This window comes from Cervus elaphus, chromosome 29 (assembly GCF_910594005.1).
Source record: "Cervus elaphus chromosome 29, mCerEla1.1, whole genome shotgun sequence".
Classification (NCBI taxonomy): domain Eukaryota; kingdom Metazoa; phylum Chordata; class Mammalia; order Artiodactyla; family Cervidae; genus Cervus; species Cervus elaphus.
In genome coordinates, this window is record NC_057843.1 from 36,768,635 (window position 1) to 36,788,346 (window position 19,712).

At 38.7% G+C, this 19,712-nt stretch overlaps 1 protein-coding gene across 4 annotated transcripts in view; it reads right to left on the minus strand.

The window, feature by feature from the left end:
- The window catches only part of KDM4C (lysine demethylase 4C), a 402,052-nt gene that overhangs the window by 281,022 nt on the left and 101,318 nt on the right, over positions 1-19,712 (minus strand). For all 4 annotated transcript variants that reach the window (XM_043891189.1, XM_043891188.1, XM_043891190.1 and 1 more), the window contains 2 exons: positions 18,135-18,238; positions 13,965-14,102 (listed from right to left, as the gene is read on the minus strand). In XM_043891189.1, the coding sequence (XP_043747124.1) occupies positions 13,965-14,102; positions 18,135-18,238 (242 nt within the window). The remainder of the gene's footprint in view (positions 1-13,964; positions 14,103-18,134; positions 18,239-19,712) is intronic.

Sequence of the window (19,712 nt, forward strand, 5' to 3'; positions counted from 1 at the left end):
AAACATCACTTTGTCGATAAAGGTCCATATAGTCAAAGTTATGGTTTTTCCAGTAGTCATATATGGATGTGAGAGTTGGACTATAAAGAAAGCTGAGCGCTGAAGAATTGATGCTTTTGAACTGTGGTATTGGAGAAGACTCTTAAGGACTGCAAGGAGATCCAACCAGTCCATCCTAAAGGAAATCAGTCCTGAATGTTCACTGGAAGGACTGATGTTGAAGCTGAAACTCCAATACTTTCGCCACCTGATGCAAAGAACTGACTCATTGGAAAAAGACCCTGATGCTGGGAAAGATTGAAGGCAAGAGGAGAAGGGGACAACAGAGGATGAGATGGTTGGATGGCATCACCGATTCAATGGACAGGAGCTTGAGTAAACTCCAGGAGTTGGTGATGGACAGGGAAGCCTGGCATGCTGCAGTCCAAGGGGTCGCAAAGAGTTGACATGACTGAGCGACTGAACTGAAGTGAACTGATAGTTTTTCCAGTAGTAATGTATGGATATAAGAGCTGGACCATAGAGAAGCCTGAGTGCCAAACAAGTGATGCTTTTCAAACTGTGGTGCTGGAGAAGACTCTTGAGAGTCCCTTGGACTGCAAGGAGATCAAACCAGTCAATCCTAAAGGAAATCAACCCTGACTGTTCATTGGAAGGACTGATGCTGAAGCTCCAAGACTTTGGCCACCTGATGTGAATAGTTGACTCACTGGAAAAGACTCTGATGCTGAAAAAGATTGAGAGCAGGAGGAGAAGATGGTGAAAGAGGATGAGATGGTTGGATGGCATCATCGACTCAATGGTCACGGTTTGAACAAACTCCTGCAGGTAAGGGAAGGACAGGGAAGCCTAACACGCTGTAGTCCATGGGGTCGCAAAGAGTCAGACACAACTGAGTGACTGAACAACAAGATTCGTAAAGTCTGATTCAATCAATCCACTATTATGTCAATCATTTCCAAAAGGTAAAACAGGGGTACAGGGAATGCTCACATAATGTAATCAAAACAATCTAAAAAAAATTTAACTATACATATGCCTATTGAAATTCTAGGTTTGTAAACTACCCGACCTCAAAATGTTTCTTCTAAAACACAGTGGACTGCATCACCCCAATTTTCCTGGTAAGTAGCTACATCAGTTACTCAGTGACTGAGGATGGACTTCAGATTCTCCGCTGCACAACTCAAAGGGCAGATCCTTTGAGAAATATGGACCTGAGTTTCCAATTCCCTGTCTCCATGTTCACTAGGCTGCTCTAACAGGTGAGATCACCAATAAGAACAAACAGTAAAGTGCTAACAGGACCTGTAAAGGAATCCGTGTTCAGCATCAACACTTCTCAGTCCAGCCCCGACTGGCCAAGGACATCACAGACTGACTTGACTTTGCCACAGACACCATCCCCCGCAACAGCACCAGCAAATACATCTGTGTAGTAACTGAGGAAAAAAGTACCATGAATTGATCATAAGGCACCTACACTACAGAAATGCGTTTTAAGACACACTGCTATAGTGTAAACCTGTGCACAAATCTGAGATCAGAGGTCTTAGTCATGCTTATTCAAACTAAATGTTTTAGGATCTAGGATTCAGCTCTAATTTGGAAGGTCCTGAGTGTAAATAGTATCAACATTCAAAAAACTTTTCTAAAATTTTCTCTAATCAAATGTGAAATACTAAAGCATGAAGCTACACTTTCCAAAAATTATGACCATGTACCTAAATGGATGTGGTTTTAGAGACATAATCTAGACACTTCAGAACTTAAACATTTAACATCAAGTCACTTTCTAGAACCAACGAGGAGGAAAATATGTAACAGAGAAGAGTTTCACACAGAAGTTGAGCAGGGTTTGGAACACTGCTTTCTTGGTAAATCTTTCATCTATGCCTTCAATCCCCTGCAAAGACAGCCTCCAATTTGTTTCTTTACTGGCAGATTAACGCTGTTTTTATTCTTTTTCAACTCTACTCTAGCGTCCTCCCAAAATAGAAAAGTTTGCAAGTTAACTTTTTAAACATAGATGGTATGTGCTCTTTGGTTGTTTGATTTTAAGAATGACATAAAATTAAAGGATATTTTCGCACCATCTGCTCTCTTGCAACAATGGGCAATAATTTCCTGATTGTCTTACTTCATGTACGTGTTTTAAATCTAGAGTATCCTTTATGATTATTGCAGTTGGCATTTTCTTATTTTATGTAGTCCTTCTTGCCTATATCTGTACTGAGCAACCAGGCTCGGTTTTATCCCCTCTTTGTGCCATTCCTATTTCAATTTCCCATTATCACAGAACTGTTGACAAAAGTCATTCTGTTACTTTTTTCTGTCATGTCTTCCAAATTCACTGGGCTAATCCTTTATGAGGACAGAGAAATGCAATTCTAAAGGAACTTATTAAAATTTACTTAACCAATCCAATCCTTCAAATATGAGGACACGGTGAGAAACGCTGTCATTCAGTAAAACAGAAATTACGATGGCATGAACTATCTTCCAGCATCAGCTGTGGTGGAATAAGCCGAGAGGCTGGTGCAGGCAGGGCCTGTCAACAAACCCAGGCATGGAAACGTGCGAGGGCACCAGGTCCGCCTGGCCATCTGCTCTGTGTGGGGGGAAGAGAGACACAGCAGTGAACTAAGGTGTTTGTTGTCTAAGTCCTAACTTGCTAACAAGATCTGTGCAATGAACTCGTACGTACTACTGTGGTTCTATGGAGACCCTCAGAAAAACTCCATGGCAACCACCTGTCATACTCTATTGGGATAAGAGAGGTGTTTCTAATAAAAATCTATACTCTAAAAATGTTCTACTTACCATAAATGAAAAGATGCATTAAAAGGAAAGATGTTTAAAAAAAAAAAGACATTGAAAAACAATGTGAACAATACTGATTAACTCTGTAGCTTTTTAAAAAGATACAGACATATGCTAATAGTTTTGAAAGTATATGTAAGGACTTGTTAAAAAAGGTTTTACCTTTAAGGAAGGGACTGAAAAGGGTGCCATTACATATTTTTCTGTGCTTTAATTTTTTTAACCATAGACATATATTAATTTTTAATATATTTCAACAAGGGATAACATACTTAACAGCCATCGTGATTTCCTTTCAAATAATTTTCTGTAAAAGGATTTTAGTACATGGACACATCATAATTTTCTCAATGATTTCCCTATCATTGGACATATTAGTTATAATTCAATTTTTGCTGATAAATCTAGCACTGCAACAATCACCTCAGTAAGTGTACTTTTGTCTTTGTAAATGTACTTTTTCCAATTATTTCTTAGGAGTGTAAGAAATGGCTCAAAGGGCTTAAAGACATTAAGGGTTACTGATACACACCACCTGCCTGCTTTTCAGGATGCATATCGCAATCATACCACAGCCAGCAGAAAAGCAGAGTGCTCACTCTAACAAGTACATTCTCATGAGTAATGAGAATTGTCCTTTGGTCTTTACTAATATGATAAGAAAAAGAAATCTTTCACTATTACTTGGAATACTACTGAAGTCTGAACGATTTTTCAATTTTCAAAGAAACAGGTTCTCACACCATTTCAATATCCATCAGAATCATCCAATTTTATGTTAATTAATGCTTAAAATAAAAGGACAGAATACACACTCTGAACACTTGGAATAGAAGAAACACTGAAAATTATGATTAGGCCATAAAATATAGTTTATGAAAATTTAGAATACTGTTGGAAACAACCTATTCTTTTCTCTTAATTCAAGTATGTAGGAAGTATGTAAAAGCCATGTGTGAAGTGGAGTCAAACTTAGCATAGGAATCTACAACATCCATGACAGTTTTCTTTCCAAGGATTTATAACACATGGTCTTTCAAATTCAACACAGAGCCCGAAAGCCACAGTATGCCTGTGAACACATAAGCAACAGCTCCTTAAAATTCCTCCTCCCAGCAATCTGGCCTACAGAACCCCAAATACTATCAGTTGATGTCACTTCTTTTCAGATGCCCTCAGTTTGGCAGAAAGTAAAAGTGAATGGATGTGAGAATTCAATGGTAATATATAAAGCAATCCATCTGCCCGGCCTGCTGTGAGCACGTCTGCTGCAAATACTATCCCCACAGCCACTGCTGCTGAGCACCTCGGGCCTGAACTCCACCAGGCTTCCCCAAACAGTGTCAAGGAGTTCCCTGACTTAGAAATGGCCCACAAGGAATGACTTTTTCAAAATGTACTCAGTGAGAGAGGCATGCTGCTAGGTGCCTGACTCCCCTGTGGCCCCCATCCCGGTGAGGCACCAGTCAAAGCCTTCTTTACAGGTAGGAAACTAAGGCTACAGAGGCAGGTTATCCAAGCACCCCACACAGAACCAGAATTCTAATACGCGCCTATGTGATTGGGTTGGGTTTTTGCTTGTTTGCACTCAAATTAGCCACCAAAACACTTTTAGCAAGGAAAGAAATACTCTGGAAATGGAGCAATGAACACTTGTATTTCTGACAGAGTTATGAAAAATAAAACACTGGCCTTTCTCCAGGCTTTGAATTTGAACAGAATACTTTTGATCCCTAATCTGGTCTCTGCGTCCAAAGCATGGGCTTTAAGCTAGGTCTGGTCGCCTTATGATCATAGGCTGGTGACCTCAGTGCTTCCCTGTCCTCTTCTAGAGAGACGAGCCTCCTGTTACTCTCTGAGGGCAAGCTGGAGTTTTCCTCTATGGTTCCACTAACCACCTCCTTTCTATGTGGCCAAGATTGGCCCACTAATCTGATCCATCATCACTGGAAAAGGAAGTGGGAGTTCTCTTAGACCTGCCAGGCCCACCTCTGAGCAAAGGTCAGTTCTCCAAAGTGGAATTCTGAAAGAAACAAGCAGAGGAGGCGCAACCTAACCCACCACACATCTCTCCAGTTCCCACCACAACTGTGCAAGACCCCTTATAGATTTAACTTCAGTTATTCTTCAGCACAACTCTGAAGAAGCTACCATCTCCATTTTACATATGGGGAAAAGGTATTTTTAACATTCAGTTCAGTTCAGTCGCTCAGTCGTGTCCGACTCTTTGCGACCCCATAGACCACAGCACGCCAGGTCTCCCTGTCCATCACCAACTCCCAGAGTTTACCCCAACTCATGTCCATCAAGTCAGTGATGCCATCTAACCATCTCATCCTCTGTCGTCCTCAAGGAGGTCAATTAAGTACTTGCTACAGTCACACAGTTAGTAAAAAGAAAAGGAAGAATTCTAGTCAGAGCCTGGCCAACCCTTGAACTTATCCGCCTGTACTGCTGCACAACAATGCTTCCCTAGTACATGAGGAAAATGAAGCTCAGCAGAATGACATGCAACCTGAAGGGGACTCAAGACAGTCTGTTACTCTCTGGAGCATCAACCACCTCCATCACCCTGTGTCATCCCTTGAGTGACCCAAATACTAAGCAGACCATGGAACCTCAGTAACTACTTGAGCTCTATTTCTCATGAAGCATCTTGAAGGGAAATGCAAGATATAATCAATTTTTAAGACTAACTTTGATATTACAGATGGAACATTAAGCATGCTAAATTTTTCATCCTTAATATGTTTTTCTAGACTTTTCCAAAAAGACTACAAAATAACAGCAATAGTGGTAAAATACATACATACAATCCTCACCCCCTATTCAACACAAATACTTGTTATTTATGATTACAAAAAAGACACTCCCCAAGATTAACATTTCATTTCTTCATATGTTTAATGACATTACAACACGAAGTTGAAACTTCCCTTACTCAACTACTTATTCATTTGTCATACTCAAGTGTGATAAAAATCAAAATATCAAACAATAAGGGAGACATAAGGCAATCACAAAAACTACATTCAGCATTACAAGCAAGAGGCATACAAATAATTGACATTATTCTCACTTAAAGACAGCACTTGGAAAAATGCAAACGGATCAATACAAATGAAAAACAAAAATAATGGACAGAATTAGCTGTGAGCACTAACTTTCACAGACAGCACCACAGAGAATCAATCAATGCTCTAAGCTATCACGTTGGAAATCATCCCTCCAGAGTATCTGGACAGTTCAGAAGACACTCTGGTTTTACCTTCTTTGTTTTAGAAAGAGGCAAAAAAATAAATTACCAGGCACAGTTTGTAGGGAATAAAAGCAGAGTAAATTTAAAATACTAGGCATGGCTGAAAGAGGGAGAGAACCAAGCACTGGGCTTCTTTATTGTGTCGGACGTTTTCAGGATCTGCCAAACGGGGACTCCCTTCCTCTTCGAATTGGCTAACACTCTGATTCTTATCATTGCCAAAGTGTGGAATTATTAAACCAGTAATAGAGATTAATCAATGGTTTCTTCACCCATTCTTTACTACCTTTGATATTTAAACATCAACACCCTATTCAGCCATTACCTTCACTACTTTCAACCTTCTGCTTGAAGAGGGGTCCTGGCATGAGAGAGCGCCAGGGCTACAGACCCCATGAGAATTTTCAAGCTACAACTCCGACAAGCAGTTCCAAAGAGAGGTGTGTTCACGCTTCCTATCATCTTGCTCAGAGCAGAGGGAGGACAGACTACGGATCCACAGATTTGTCTAATTATAGCCACTCACCTCAGAGAAATTCCATTAAAGCTTTCTTTTGATTCAAAGAGGTCATATCAAATGATCACAGAGGCAAGATTCCCACAACAAACTTCAAACTGGGCATATACACATGTCGCCTTTGTTCTGTCAGCAAAGAATGAGTATCTTGAAGGAAAGGGAACAGTAACCTTGGTTGGCATGCCTTATTTAAGAAGTCTGAAAATTCACACTTAGCTCTTCCACTGACAAAGAAAAAGCACTATGTGGCTGGGACCTATATAATCCACCACATCCAATGAAATGAGTCTGGAAGGGTACAGGGTGCTAGGGGACTAACCTTCTGCATCCAATCTCAGCCTCACCATCCTCATTTTATGCATCATCCCAACTCCTTGGTTTGAGAAAGGGGAGCTAGCAGAGAACAGCGCATGCTGAGTTGCTTCAGTTGTGTCTGACTCTTTCTGACCCCATGGATTGTAGCCTGCCAGGCTCCTCTGTCCACAGGATTTTCACAAGAAGAATACTGGACTGGGTTGCCATGTCCTCCTCCAGGGAATTTTCCCAACCTAGGGATCGAACCCTTGTCTCCTGCATCTCCTGCATTGCAGGTGGATTCTTTTACCACTGAGCCACTGGGGAAGCCCAGTAGAGGACAGAAGATATCCAATTATCTCTGGACCAGCACAGATGGCAAGAAGTAACATATATAAAGTGCCCTACATCAGGCCTGGCACACTGTGAACAACCAATGTCCAATCCTACTACTATCAAACCATATGAAAGAATGATTAAAAAACTAATTTTTCTCAGTACAGTGAATATGTTATTCAAAAAGTCAACTTACTTTTTAAGGTATCAGTTCAGTTTAGTTCAGTCGCTCAATCATGTCCAACTCTTTGCGACCCCATGAACCGCAGCACGCCAGGCCTCCCTGTCCGTCATCAACTTCCGGAGTCCACCCAAACCCATGTCCATTGTGTCAGTGATGCCATCCAACCATCTCATCCTCTGTCACCCCCTTCTCCTCCTGCCCTCAATCTTTCCCAGCATCAGGGTCTTTTCAAATGAGTCAGCTCTCCGCATCAGGTGGTCAAAGTATTGAAGTTTCAGCTTCAACATCAGTCCTTCCAATAACACCCAGGACTAATCACCTTTAGGATGGACTGGTTGGATCCCCCTGCAGGCCAAGGGACTCTCAAGAGTTTTCTCCAACACCACAGTTCAAAAGCATCAATTCTTCGGCACTCAGCTTTCTTTATAGTCCAACTCTCACGTCCATACATGACTACTGGAAAAACCACAGCCTTGACTAGATGGACCTTTGTTGACCAAGTAATGTCTCTGCTTTTTAATATGCTCTCTAGGTTTTAAGGTACAGAGTTAACTAAAGCCTCAAAAACAGATATTACTTTGATTTCGAGTTAGCGATTAGACACCAGTATCATAAATTATATACCTAGTTCTACTCAAATCCCATAATCCAGCAAATTTATTAATAAATTAACACTAAATGAAATCAGACTCCCCATCCTGAGGACTCAAACCCCAAACGTCTCTCCTGCAGACACCATCTATATTAATCACTTGGCTTTCCTGGTATGCTACTTGACGCCTCAGATTTTCTGAATCCAACAATACTTTATTAGAATAAAATGGGGACATAATGTGAACCTAACCCTAGTCTCTTCTAAATACATAAATACAAACTCCCCAGTTGGAGTGCAAACTCCTAAGGACATGACTTCATACGCTTCTTTTTCTCTATATGGTATTTTCTCTTCTTCCCTTTACGCTCTTGTTTAGAAAAAAAAAAGGCAGAGGACACTACTCATCAGCACTGCTGTGTTGTGCCACCAGGACCCAAGAGACAGAAACCAAGTGAAGGTAAAAAGATGAAACGAAGAATACGAGACCACTTAGCTCTCGGAGTGCATATTTTATGTGCCATACCAGACACTAAAATTAGAATGCCAAGAACTGTTAAATGAGCAATGTTCAACAGCCTGCATTTACTTTACTTCACAAGCTGTAAGAATAGAGAAATGTCACTGTACTAGTATTCTATGATCTAAGGCATATTAAAATATAACCTAGAGACTCACTGTTAAAATGGTTCCTGACTGTTTTAGCAAAGACCACCCCAAGATTAAAGATTTCTTTGGATGAATGCTACCTAATTTAGGAAAAAACAAATTTAATTTTAGAAAATGATTGACATATAAAAAAAGATACCCCCATATCATGGTTCTTATATGCAAGACAATTTAATAGTTGAAATTCCTTTCAGATTAAAAAGAAATCAATTTCAACATTCTACTGTCTCTTTTTAAACTTTTTCAAAAGTTTGAGGATTCAAATGTCAGAATACTTTCAAGTTAGATGGTGAAGTAACTCTCTTGGAGTTTATAAGAGAACATTCTCAGCTTTGCAGTGCAATTTTTCAACTTTCTGGCATATCATGTTAATAGATTATCACTTAAAGTAAAATTAATGCAAAATAAGAGATATCATTCTGGAGTCACCAACTATTACCTTTCCTTCCAAGAAGATAACGTTATTTACTGTGCTGCAGATAATTCTCTCACGCTGCACATACTGTCATAAATACACTGCTCCTGATGGTGTAGCCTAGATATGACTGTCCCCCAGACAATGATTCTTTTTAACTCAAGAAAATCAGTACAGTAAATAACTTTTCTTCCCTTAGAGACAATCACAGTGCTGGAGGCTGCTGCAACACAAAAACAAAATATCCTCACAAACGTCTCTAAACAGTCAAGCTGAAAATCTAAGCCAAAGTTTCATTTAACAGCCTGTCAGTTTTTTGATGTGAAGCTAATGAATGCAGTGGCAAACAAATCCATCAAACCTAATATCAAAACAACTGCACTTCATCCCACCAAACAGAAAAATGAAATACAACCTGCAGGCCAGCTCTTTGATCCAACCTAGCCAGGAAGAAGCCCTGTGAATGCCACCACAGCTGCTGAGCAGAAGTAACCACGGACTCCATCTCACCCCAGAAAGAAAGAACGCTCCAGAGGCGAAAAACATTCGTCTCAAATATGCACAAATATCTCAGTTCAACTGCTATGCAATCTGGTGGATATTTTAAAATCTCTACTAGAAAAAAAAGTATACAGTATTCCACTCTAGATTACTCTGATATTCAAAGCTAGAAAGATGTCTAAAATAACTGGACGGTATGTTCCACACATATTACAGCTTTGCAAAAGAGGTTTATTAAAAACCCTCCTGCTCATTATGAAAGTTCTTTGAAGACAAAGAAAACAATTCCTTTTGTACAAGCATGTAGCACAATTCCTATTTCAGAGAAGAAACTCGTGGGGCACTCACTGAAGCTGAACTCTGACTGACAGCAGGCATATGGGCACAAGGCCACCCATAATATTTCTTTTTTTTCAATGAAAACCTTAATTCTGATAAATGAAATGAGGAAAACCATTACAGAACCACTTAGGTAGGTGGGTCCTCTTAAGGCAAGGCTGTTCTCTTCTACAGTATCATGCAGGATTTGGTTTGCTATATTTGGCAGGTCAAGGCAAAAAAGAGCTGAATGATCCTGAGAAGAGAGGGAAAGATAGGAACAAGAGGAATACCAAAGTTGGGGGCATTAGCAGAAATTTTTAGAAACAAGGATAGTCAAATTAAGTTGTTGTCATTGCTCACACTTATACCCATTTTCTGAAGACCTGTTCTACAATCTATGCACAAAAGAAGCCTTATATAAGAGATGAGGCAGTTTGGGTAGATACTATAATAAAGAGTCAACTGAATTAAGTGCTGAAAAATGGGGAATACACTGACAGGCAATGGAATATCCACATACAATAATCATTGTTGTTGCTATTATTATTATTATTATTATTTAGTTGAGTACATCAAAGGTTAAAGAATCTGCTGGAATTTGGAAGATGAGTATTTGGGAATAGCACAAATATTGGGATGGATGTTCTTTTTAGTCAATGTTAGCTGTACCTTAAATGGAGGGAAGGTTTCATGAACAAATACCACATACCAAGAGATCAGTAATACATTCAAAGGAAATCCACAGAAACCCCATCTCCCATCCTGCTCCAGCAATACCACCAGCGGTGAAGCAGCCAAGAGCAAAGGAAGCGGTCCTGGATGCTCAGCAGTGGCAACTCTACTCTCACTTCTGGCTCCCATCAAACAATTCAGCCTTCAAGGGATGAATTCACAGAAACATACACAGTGCCTGGCATACAACAGACAAGCTCTACCTGAAAAAACAGAACTCTCTCCCCATCCATATTAAGTTACTTGAATGGCTTAAAAGGTCCCTAACCAAAACCTGTTGGCTGCTAAACAAAGACCACAAATATTACTGGTGAGCCTGGGGTTATCTTTTCAAAATTACTTTTTTAATTAAAAAATAACCTCCTGTAACAGCTCTTTTCTAAGTTATGAAAACAGAAATATTGGTTTGTAATATACAAAATATTATCAGTTGAGATTTTTCACTCTGCCCCATGTTAATTAATGCTGCACCAGACGCTTTATCAGATACTTTTACATAGTCAAATCAACATGTGACAGGTAAAGCAGCAGTCATTTCCCAGTGCTTCAACTACAAAAAAGTACGCCATTTTTTAAAAAATTATCCCCCTAAATGTATAACTCATTATCACTTGTGAAAAATAACTGTTTTTTAAACAGTTATCATTTAGAATGAATTAAAGAGCGCAAAGGATTAAGACAAACAAATGTGGTCATTCTCAAAGCTAAAACTTGTCTTTTAATACAATTCATAATTAATTCACTATACATTATATTTTTCTCCAGCAAAACACAAAAACTGCCCAATTTACAAATTTTCCTAAGATTAAAAATTACATGTTCATACACATACCCACACATACACCACAGTAAATCCATAAGGTTGCCTATAGAAACAGACTTGAAAAAAATCAATATATATCACCATGTCAATTATTAACTGAAAATTTCTGATGTAGGCAGAATGCTGCCCCCCACACTCCCACATCCCACTTGGTCCCACCCTAACAGCAAAGATATCCGTATCCTAGACCCCGCAATCTGTGAATATGCTATCTTTTATAACAAAAGAGATATTGTGGATTGCTTACTCTGAAATGTTGGGGACCACAGCAAGGACCTGAGAGAGGCCTCTAGGAGCAAAGACCTGACTGACAACAGCAAGGAAATAGGAACTCAGTCCTACAGCCACAAGGAACTAACAGCCAACAGTCTCACTGAGTAAGAAGTAGATTCTCCACCAGAATCTCCAGTAAGGAATGCAGCCCTGCAAACGCATTGATTTCGCTGGTGAGACCAATGTTAAACATATAACCTACAGGACCACAAAACAGCAAAAAGAGTATTGCTTTAAGCCACTAATTTTATGGTAATTTTATGGGAACTTGCTACAGCTGCAACAAAAAAGTAATACATTTTTATTATTATTATTTAGGTGAGTGTACCACCTCACCAAGAGTTAAGAAAAGGGTGGAGACAACATCTAAAATCATCTCCAACACATGTAACTATGACGAATTTTAAATTAACTGTCCAACACTGCATTATAGCCACTGAACATTTTGTCATATCCTCTGACTAAACTGAATGATATAAATCAACACAGCATGAGTGGCTATCTACATACCTAAGTTTTCCACCCCCACAACAAATCTATGGGGTAAAGAGGTATTTTTAGGTTATAGAAAGAAACAAAAAGAAGAAATGGCTTTCCTGATATTCTCTGGTTAGCAAAAAGAAGAGCTGGGCCTCAGATCCATGCCTCCCTGACCAAGGTGCTCCGCTTCCTGAACAATCCCACAGAGTTCTGGGCTTATCAGCTGAGACTTCAGAGAGGTCCACTATCAACCTCTCTTACGTGGTCACACTCCTCTCCTACTCTGTCCACGTGGAAAGGTGGAAACACACTCAGGATATTTTAGACTTGGGGAGAAGCCAATACTCAGAACTACTGATGAAACTGAAAGCTACAGTAAACAAGCACAAACTGATTTTGCTGGTGACTGAACAGCTGGGATAGTTGACTTATTATGTCAACGATTAAAGATGCAAACCATAAAATAGCATACCTTTTTATAACCTCAGGATTATGACACTGTTTTGATGTAGATATAGGCATTACTTTTCTGCAAAATAATGGCAGTAGCTGGCCAAGGTACATACACTGAGCTTTCTGGTTTTTTTTTTTAATTAGGTTTATTGTAATAAGAAGGATGCGAAAGTAGTAGTTCAGTTCTACTCCTTTCTAAATTACCCCTCATAAATAAAAATTACTCAGAACAGAGAAAGTCTTCTAATAGCAGGAGCTTTCTTTTATGTTATGAATTCACTCAAATGCTTGAGCTGCCAAAGGGCTATATTCTTATTTTAAAATATTATGCAATTTTCTAAATGTGCATGTAAAGTAAACCTAGAGTGTCTTCCCTGAATATATTTCTATCCACGTTCACTCAATGGTTCCACACAAAAGTTTTATCATGCGGAATGAATAATATTTGCCTGGACCATGCAGGGGCCACAAGAGGCCACATAGACTCTATGTGCCATTTTCCACTGAGCAATTCTACATACTCTGTGAAACACATAGTTTCATTAAGAATCTACCCTCTGCCAGCATGCACCTCTGCCTTAAAACCACAGGAAAGGAAGAAACCTAATAGAAGCTACTGTCACTTTGAAAATGCCCTCTATTTAACTCTGCAGGGGGGCAATTAATAAAATTTAACCCAGTTGCTTGTGAATGAAAATACACAGGTTTGTGAACTAAATTAAATATACTGAGTAGGAGACACAAATTTTTATACCAAATCTAACATGAAGATATATTTCTTGTTAAAGTATGTTCTATATTATTACTTTCAAGAAATTCATTTCTGTGCTAAGGGCAGTTTGAATCATTTCTTCTTACCATCTTCCCTTAACATCTTGTTACAATTTTACCAGACACTTTCCTCTGTAAATAGCTGTTTTCTAAGCCATGGACTGAACTCTAACATGGAAGGTGCCAAGTCCACCTAATATGGAATCACAGGAAGCCACTGGAAAATCTCACAAAAAAACAAACAAACGAGATGGCCTTAAGAAAGCAAGCAAGCCTCGGTTGCATAAAATTGCCTCTCAAAGTAAACTGCTCCACATTAATTTCAAAACATAAAATGTTGCTACAAATATTAACATAGCCTATGTAAAATAAATATATCTGTCTGGAATAAATTACTATGGTCACAGGCATTCAACATCATTGAGGAGGAAAAATAAATGCTGCATGTGATCACAGCTTTCCCACTATAATAACTAGAATACACGTTTAATTTATGCTTTATTTTTTGAAGCATAACTTACCAATTTAGCAACTTTCCCATAGTCAATCCATCTGACAGTAGCAAAATTTGTAGATTCTGCACAGTTGAAACCATGATTAAACCCAGCATGGTAGCCATATGGGAAAGTGATCATAAATTCTCCAGCTTCCTGGGTGATCTGCAGGGTAGAGGACATATAATATTTCCCAATTATAAGGCATCCCAAATTGCAAATACAGTTAAAATATATTTCCTGTTTAAAAAAAGAAAAAAAAATATTATGATGTCCAAGCTATACTAGTATAAAAGAGGTGCCCCCAGATTCTTCACTTAATTCTTTAATAGTTTTTCAGGAGACTTTTAAAACTTTTCTAAACAGATGACCCTCTGGCAATAGTTCAATCATTCAGCCCATAATCAGAGAAATTATATTTTATTTGAAGATGTTTGCTTTATGTTATTTAAAAAAGTGTTCATAATAGCATTCAATACATTTTAATACTCAAAAAACTCACATTACTGGAATTATAAAACAGGACATATCACAAATGACATTTTTCAAGTTACAGCTATAAAAATTTTGGCAACACACACTGAATGTTATGAATTCTTATTGCTAAAGAGTTGATTGTAAAAAAAAAAAAAAAAAAAAAGAGTTGATTGTATTCAATAAACTGTCCTTTCATTACACTTGGAAAACATTCAATTAACTATATTTCATTTAACAGTAAAATTTCTATCAAATAATTATTCAAATATATGTACAACATATGGGTATGAAGGTGTGAGTGAGTGCATTTGCAAATATAATTAAAATAGCTTGGGTCAATCAGCCATCAACCCAAAAGCAAAGATAAAAATGTATTCAGTCCATTCCTAACTTTTAAAGAAATCCGCTTATTTTTTTTTTGACACTCACCAAAACATACAAAACACACAAGTAGCTATGGAAGAATAGTGAAGCTAAATTTATCAATGTTTTTTTAAACTTGTCTGCTCAATACTAGAGTATCAAATCTGTAACTCACTGATTCATTCAGTCACCTTGGTTCAAGAAACAAATATGTAAGTATGCACCTGTGTGGAAACACACTGTATAAATAAATACACGTGCACATCCTGCACTCAGTAACCATTACAGGAACGCCAAAATGTTGTGTGTGGAAGTACTTTCCTTCCCAACAATTCTAAAATGTAGCTCATCACCCCTGCCCCCTGTGACATCCCACCAGGTGTTCTATTGCAATGAGCAGCAATTCAGCTGCCACCTGGCAGGCAGAGAATGGCTTATCAGAGTTCAACATGGTTCTAGTCCCATCATTTCAAAGCCACGTGCGAACACAGCCTGATTCTCTCCTTTTCTAGTCCCACTGAATCTCATTAATTATAATTGTGCTTGGAAATAAGGCATTCCTTGTCCCATGTGAAAAATAAAACTTACTTTGCTCAACTGTCACTAGCCCTATAAGGGGAGTTGAGGGGAAGAGGGTAAGACTGCTGTCAATGGGATAAGGAAATGAGCTTCATTGCTCCACTGCATCTCATCTATAGTTCTTCCCTACTCTACCTGGAAAACTCCTTTCTTGCCATGCTGAAAAGTACCTATTCCCATTAAATGGGACCCTAAATATTATGCCCCTATATAGTTTCTAGAAACAGGTCAGTCCCAATTAGCTAAAATAGAAGGCTAATTTACTGCCTCTATGAAATAAACTGATTTTTTTAAAAAAGAAGGGTATAGAGACAGAAAAGAACAAGTTCTTTTTAAGATCAACCAAGCATCATAATTCCATACAGAGAAAAATGGTGGAGAGGGTAGTACACATAATTGAAAAGCAGACATTAGCTATTTGGCAAACATACTTTTTCATGCATATATATATACATGGACACAAACACAAAAGAATATACACAAATACACTGAAAGAAAAAGAAAAAAATGTTAGTCCAACTGGGAAATGATTGCCTAAAGAGTAAAGGTTGAACTGAGGAGGAAGAGTGCATTATTATATTACCTATACTATGCAAAGCGTTTCATATAGATAATCTCTTTCCATCCTCATAATGGCCCTATTAAATGGTACTCTTATTATCCCCATTTTCCAGTTGAAGAGATTGAAGCTCACAAAAATGATGTAATCTACCCTAGTGGTAGAATCAGAAATGAACTTGGGAAGAATCAATGTCATTCCAAAGTCTGCTACTCTGTCCAAGGTTACATTATCATCATTGAAGAATAAGCTTCTCAAGGAGCACACTGTCATCACACATCCTTCATCAAGGCAGAAGGGGAAATGGCAACATTTCATATGAAAAACTGCAGCCACCAATCAGCCCTCTAAATGGCTGGTGTCTCACCATCTGTGGACAAGTACTCACCATTATACTTCCCACAGAAGCCACAAAATGTCCCATCCTCAAAAGACTGGATAAGAACATGGTGCATTTGGTGGGCTACCACAGTACCTGGAGAGTCTCAGCCCAGAAAAAGGTGCGAGGCACCTGTCTCCTCCAAATATTACAAAGAAGCCAGAAGCTACTACCACCTCCATCCTGAGGGAATAAGCCAATCCTGCAGCCCTGCTATTTCACATAACCCCCTTTCAAAGAACACCTTGGTGAATTCCCATCAACAGCCCTAAACTCTCAGAGCTTTCGCTGTCTTGGAGGACTCTATTCTGCTCCTTCTCTGCCTTCTAACATTCCAACTTAGATAAAAGTGCTTAATCAGGCTATGACAACCACCTGAGAGAAAGTGCACTGATGACCCAGTCTGAGACTGGAAAGCCTGGTGCTTAGAGGTGTCTGCAAGTAAGACAATGCCCCCAGAAGGAGTGGCCCCATTGGGGGCGGGGCACAGCCTCTGACTTCTGTACCTGCGGCAGTGCTGCAGCCCCCCCACACCTGTGGACATTACCCATAGAGCACATCTCGAAGGCACACTTTCTGTCGTGGGGAGAAGTACGTAACTAAACAAGTGGTGAGAGCATTCTCATCACGGACATGAGACAAACGTGTCTCATGCATGACTGCCACACAGACTCTTCATGAGTGAGCAGGACCACCGCAAGGTGGAGAATGTTTCCCAGTCCTTGCAAAACTTCTACTTCAAACAAAGCCTGGACTGGTGGGAGCGGGGCCCCAGGGGTGAGGGCTGAGGGAGATAGGTGGATGACCAGATTTTAAGGGCCTGAAATAAAGAAGAGGGAAAGATTTAGTCACAAGCGAAAAGCTTTGAAAGTAGAAAACAGCAAGGATTATGGGAAGACAATCAAATAAAAAACGATAAAGAGAGTTGAGCTATTTTTTAATGTTTCTGCAAGTAACTGAAGACTTAATCCTCCTCCAACTGAGAGAGAGCTTTTATTGACCTGGTCGAAAGTTTTTTTTTCATTTCAGCTTCTTGACATGAAAACACTCATGCTCTGTAATAATTCTGACCCAATAATGATCCATGGACACAAAGAAAGAGTGATCTAGCATGTACAGAGTCTTACAAAACTTAATCTTCAGAAATATTCCAAAGAAGCAATATCTGATTATTAAATCATCAGGCAATTCTATCCATAATGAAATCTCAATTGTATTATGTCTGAATGAGTTTAGAAATAACATACTGACACCATAATCACTGATTCTAACCAACCAAACTGCTAATAAAAACTGATTTCTTTAAAAAAAAAAAATAGATGGCGTTAACATAAATTCTTTTGCTCACATAAAAGACTTCAGTGGAAGAGAATTATGTATTATACTGTCGAATGTGCTACATTTTACTTTCAGTATTGTTACAAGTGAATAAGAAGTGCATGAAATCTCAAGTAAATGTAACCCAAAATTAATTTCAAAAAAATGTAATTTCAGAATTTGAAAAAGAATAGATATATGTAAAAGAAAAAAAAAGTCAAGAGCTTTTCTTACTTCCTATCTTTCATTAGTACTTTTCTAATATAGTTAATTATTTTAACCATAATTTTAACAAAAGTGGAATTAAAGCCAATTGGGTCTTTAAAAAAGAAAAAAAAATGTAATTTCAAATCAGCACTTAGGTAAGTAATTGTTACCTAAATAAAACATGAATCTGAATTTTCCTCCTCATACCCTAAAAATCCTACTGGAAGTCAAAGATATATTAGTTTACGTTAAATTTGTCTTAAACACAAATTCTACACACAGGAAATGATTCTGTTAAAGAGTAACACTAATATACCTTGTCAAAGGGAATGCCGTATTTCTTTAATACTGAGGGAGATATCAGTGTCATCTTGTGGCGAAGAAATGCATCACACCCTTGAGAACTGCTTGGGAAAAAACCTAAAGGGAAACAGTAAATACAAGCAGTAATGCATTAATTAAGATATAATTTCAAATCAGTTTTTAAGTTTACATTCTAGTATTCTTATACAATGATGGCTTTACACAACTACAGACCAAATCCATCCTCAAAAATCACAGTGCTAAAAATTAGTCAGAATTCTTAAAAATTAAAGGATACATATTTTTATCACCAAAGGCTGATCTTTTTTACAAAAAGATCTGCCAAGAGTTGTCTGCATAATACAAAATGACTAAACATTAAATATTTGTAACAAATTTAAACTCAGTCTACCTATTATCTGATAAGTGGATAAAATATTAAGGGAGGTGAGAAGAGGAAAATCTGCAGTTTTAACAAAGGAATCTCTTACTTTAGACTCCTAAAAGCAATCATCCTAGAAGCACTTGTCCAGCATACAGTAGACACACAGCAGTTTGCTATCTTTCTGATTAAATTGTATACAGTTTCAGTTCAGTTCAGTCACTCAGTCGTGTTCAACTCTTTGCAATCTCATGGACGGCAGCACACCAGGCCTCCCTGTCCATCACCAACTCCCAGAGTTTACTCAAACTCATGTCCATTGAGTCAGTGATGCCATCCAGCCATCTCCTCCTCTGTCATCCCCTTCTCCTACCACCTTCAATCTTACCCCGGATCAGGGTCTTTTCAAAAGAATCAGTTCTTCGCATCAGGTGGCCAAATATTGGAGTTTCAGTATCAGTCCTTCCAATGAATATTCAGGAATTTAACTGCTACTAATTTCTGGAACTAACTCCCAGTCAGGACCATTCAAGAGCCTGGAAACCTGTCTCACCAGCCTATATGGGAACAGTGTCTTGAAGAGGCCTTTAGGTGAAGAAGCTAAACGCGCAGCAACTCGTTCATTCAACACTACATGATGTGCTGAAACCCAGCTGTTTCTCTCCATCTCTGCCTTCAACACTGCAGTCTGTCTGAGACACTCTCATTAACTCAGTTATATAAGCTAGAGAAAACATACATACTTGATGTTCTAGTCTTCACCTTCCTCACTGAGAGGAAAAAACCACCACACTGAGAGCAGGAAAGCAAGATGAGAAAGACAAGAGAAATGTGGATGGGACAGAGGAGAACCACAGAGACAGGACTTGAAAGGAACAGAGAACTCACCAGGAAAGCATGTGCTATGTATCTGGGTAAAGCAGAAAAAAGCAAAGGTGCTATTTAATTCCATGGCCAAAATGAAGATAAGGCCACTGGAAACGTTAGTGATCTCACTCTGTGGCTCACTACATACAAATAGCTCAAGAAAAGGACCAATCAGATAAGAGAATCACCAGCGCTCATTACCTAACTGTGAACCACTTTAACCTCATAGAATAGCAGGGTTTACGGGAATAGTTTTAAAGTAAACAAGCCTTTACTGATGCCACCACGGAGCACGTGAGGCCATAGATCATCAGAAGGAAACAAATCAGACATCGGAAAAAA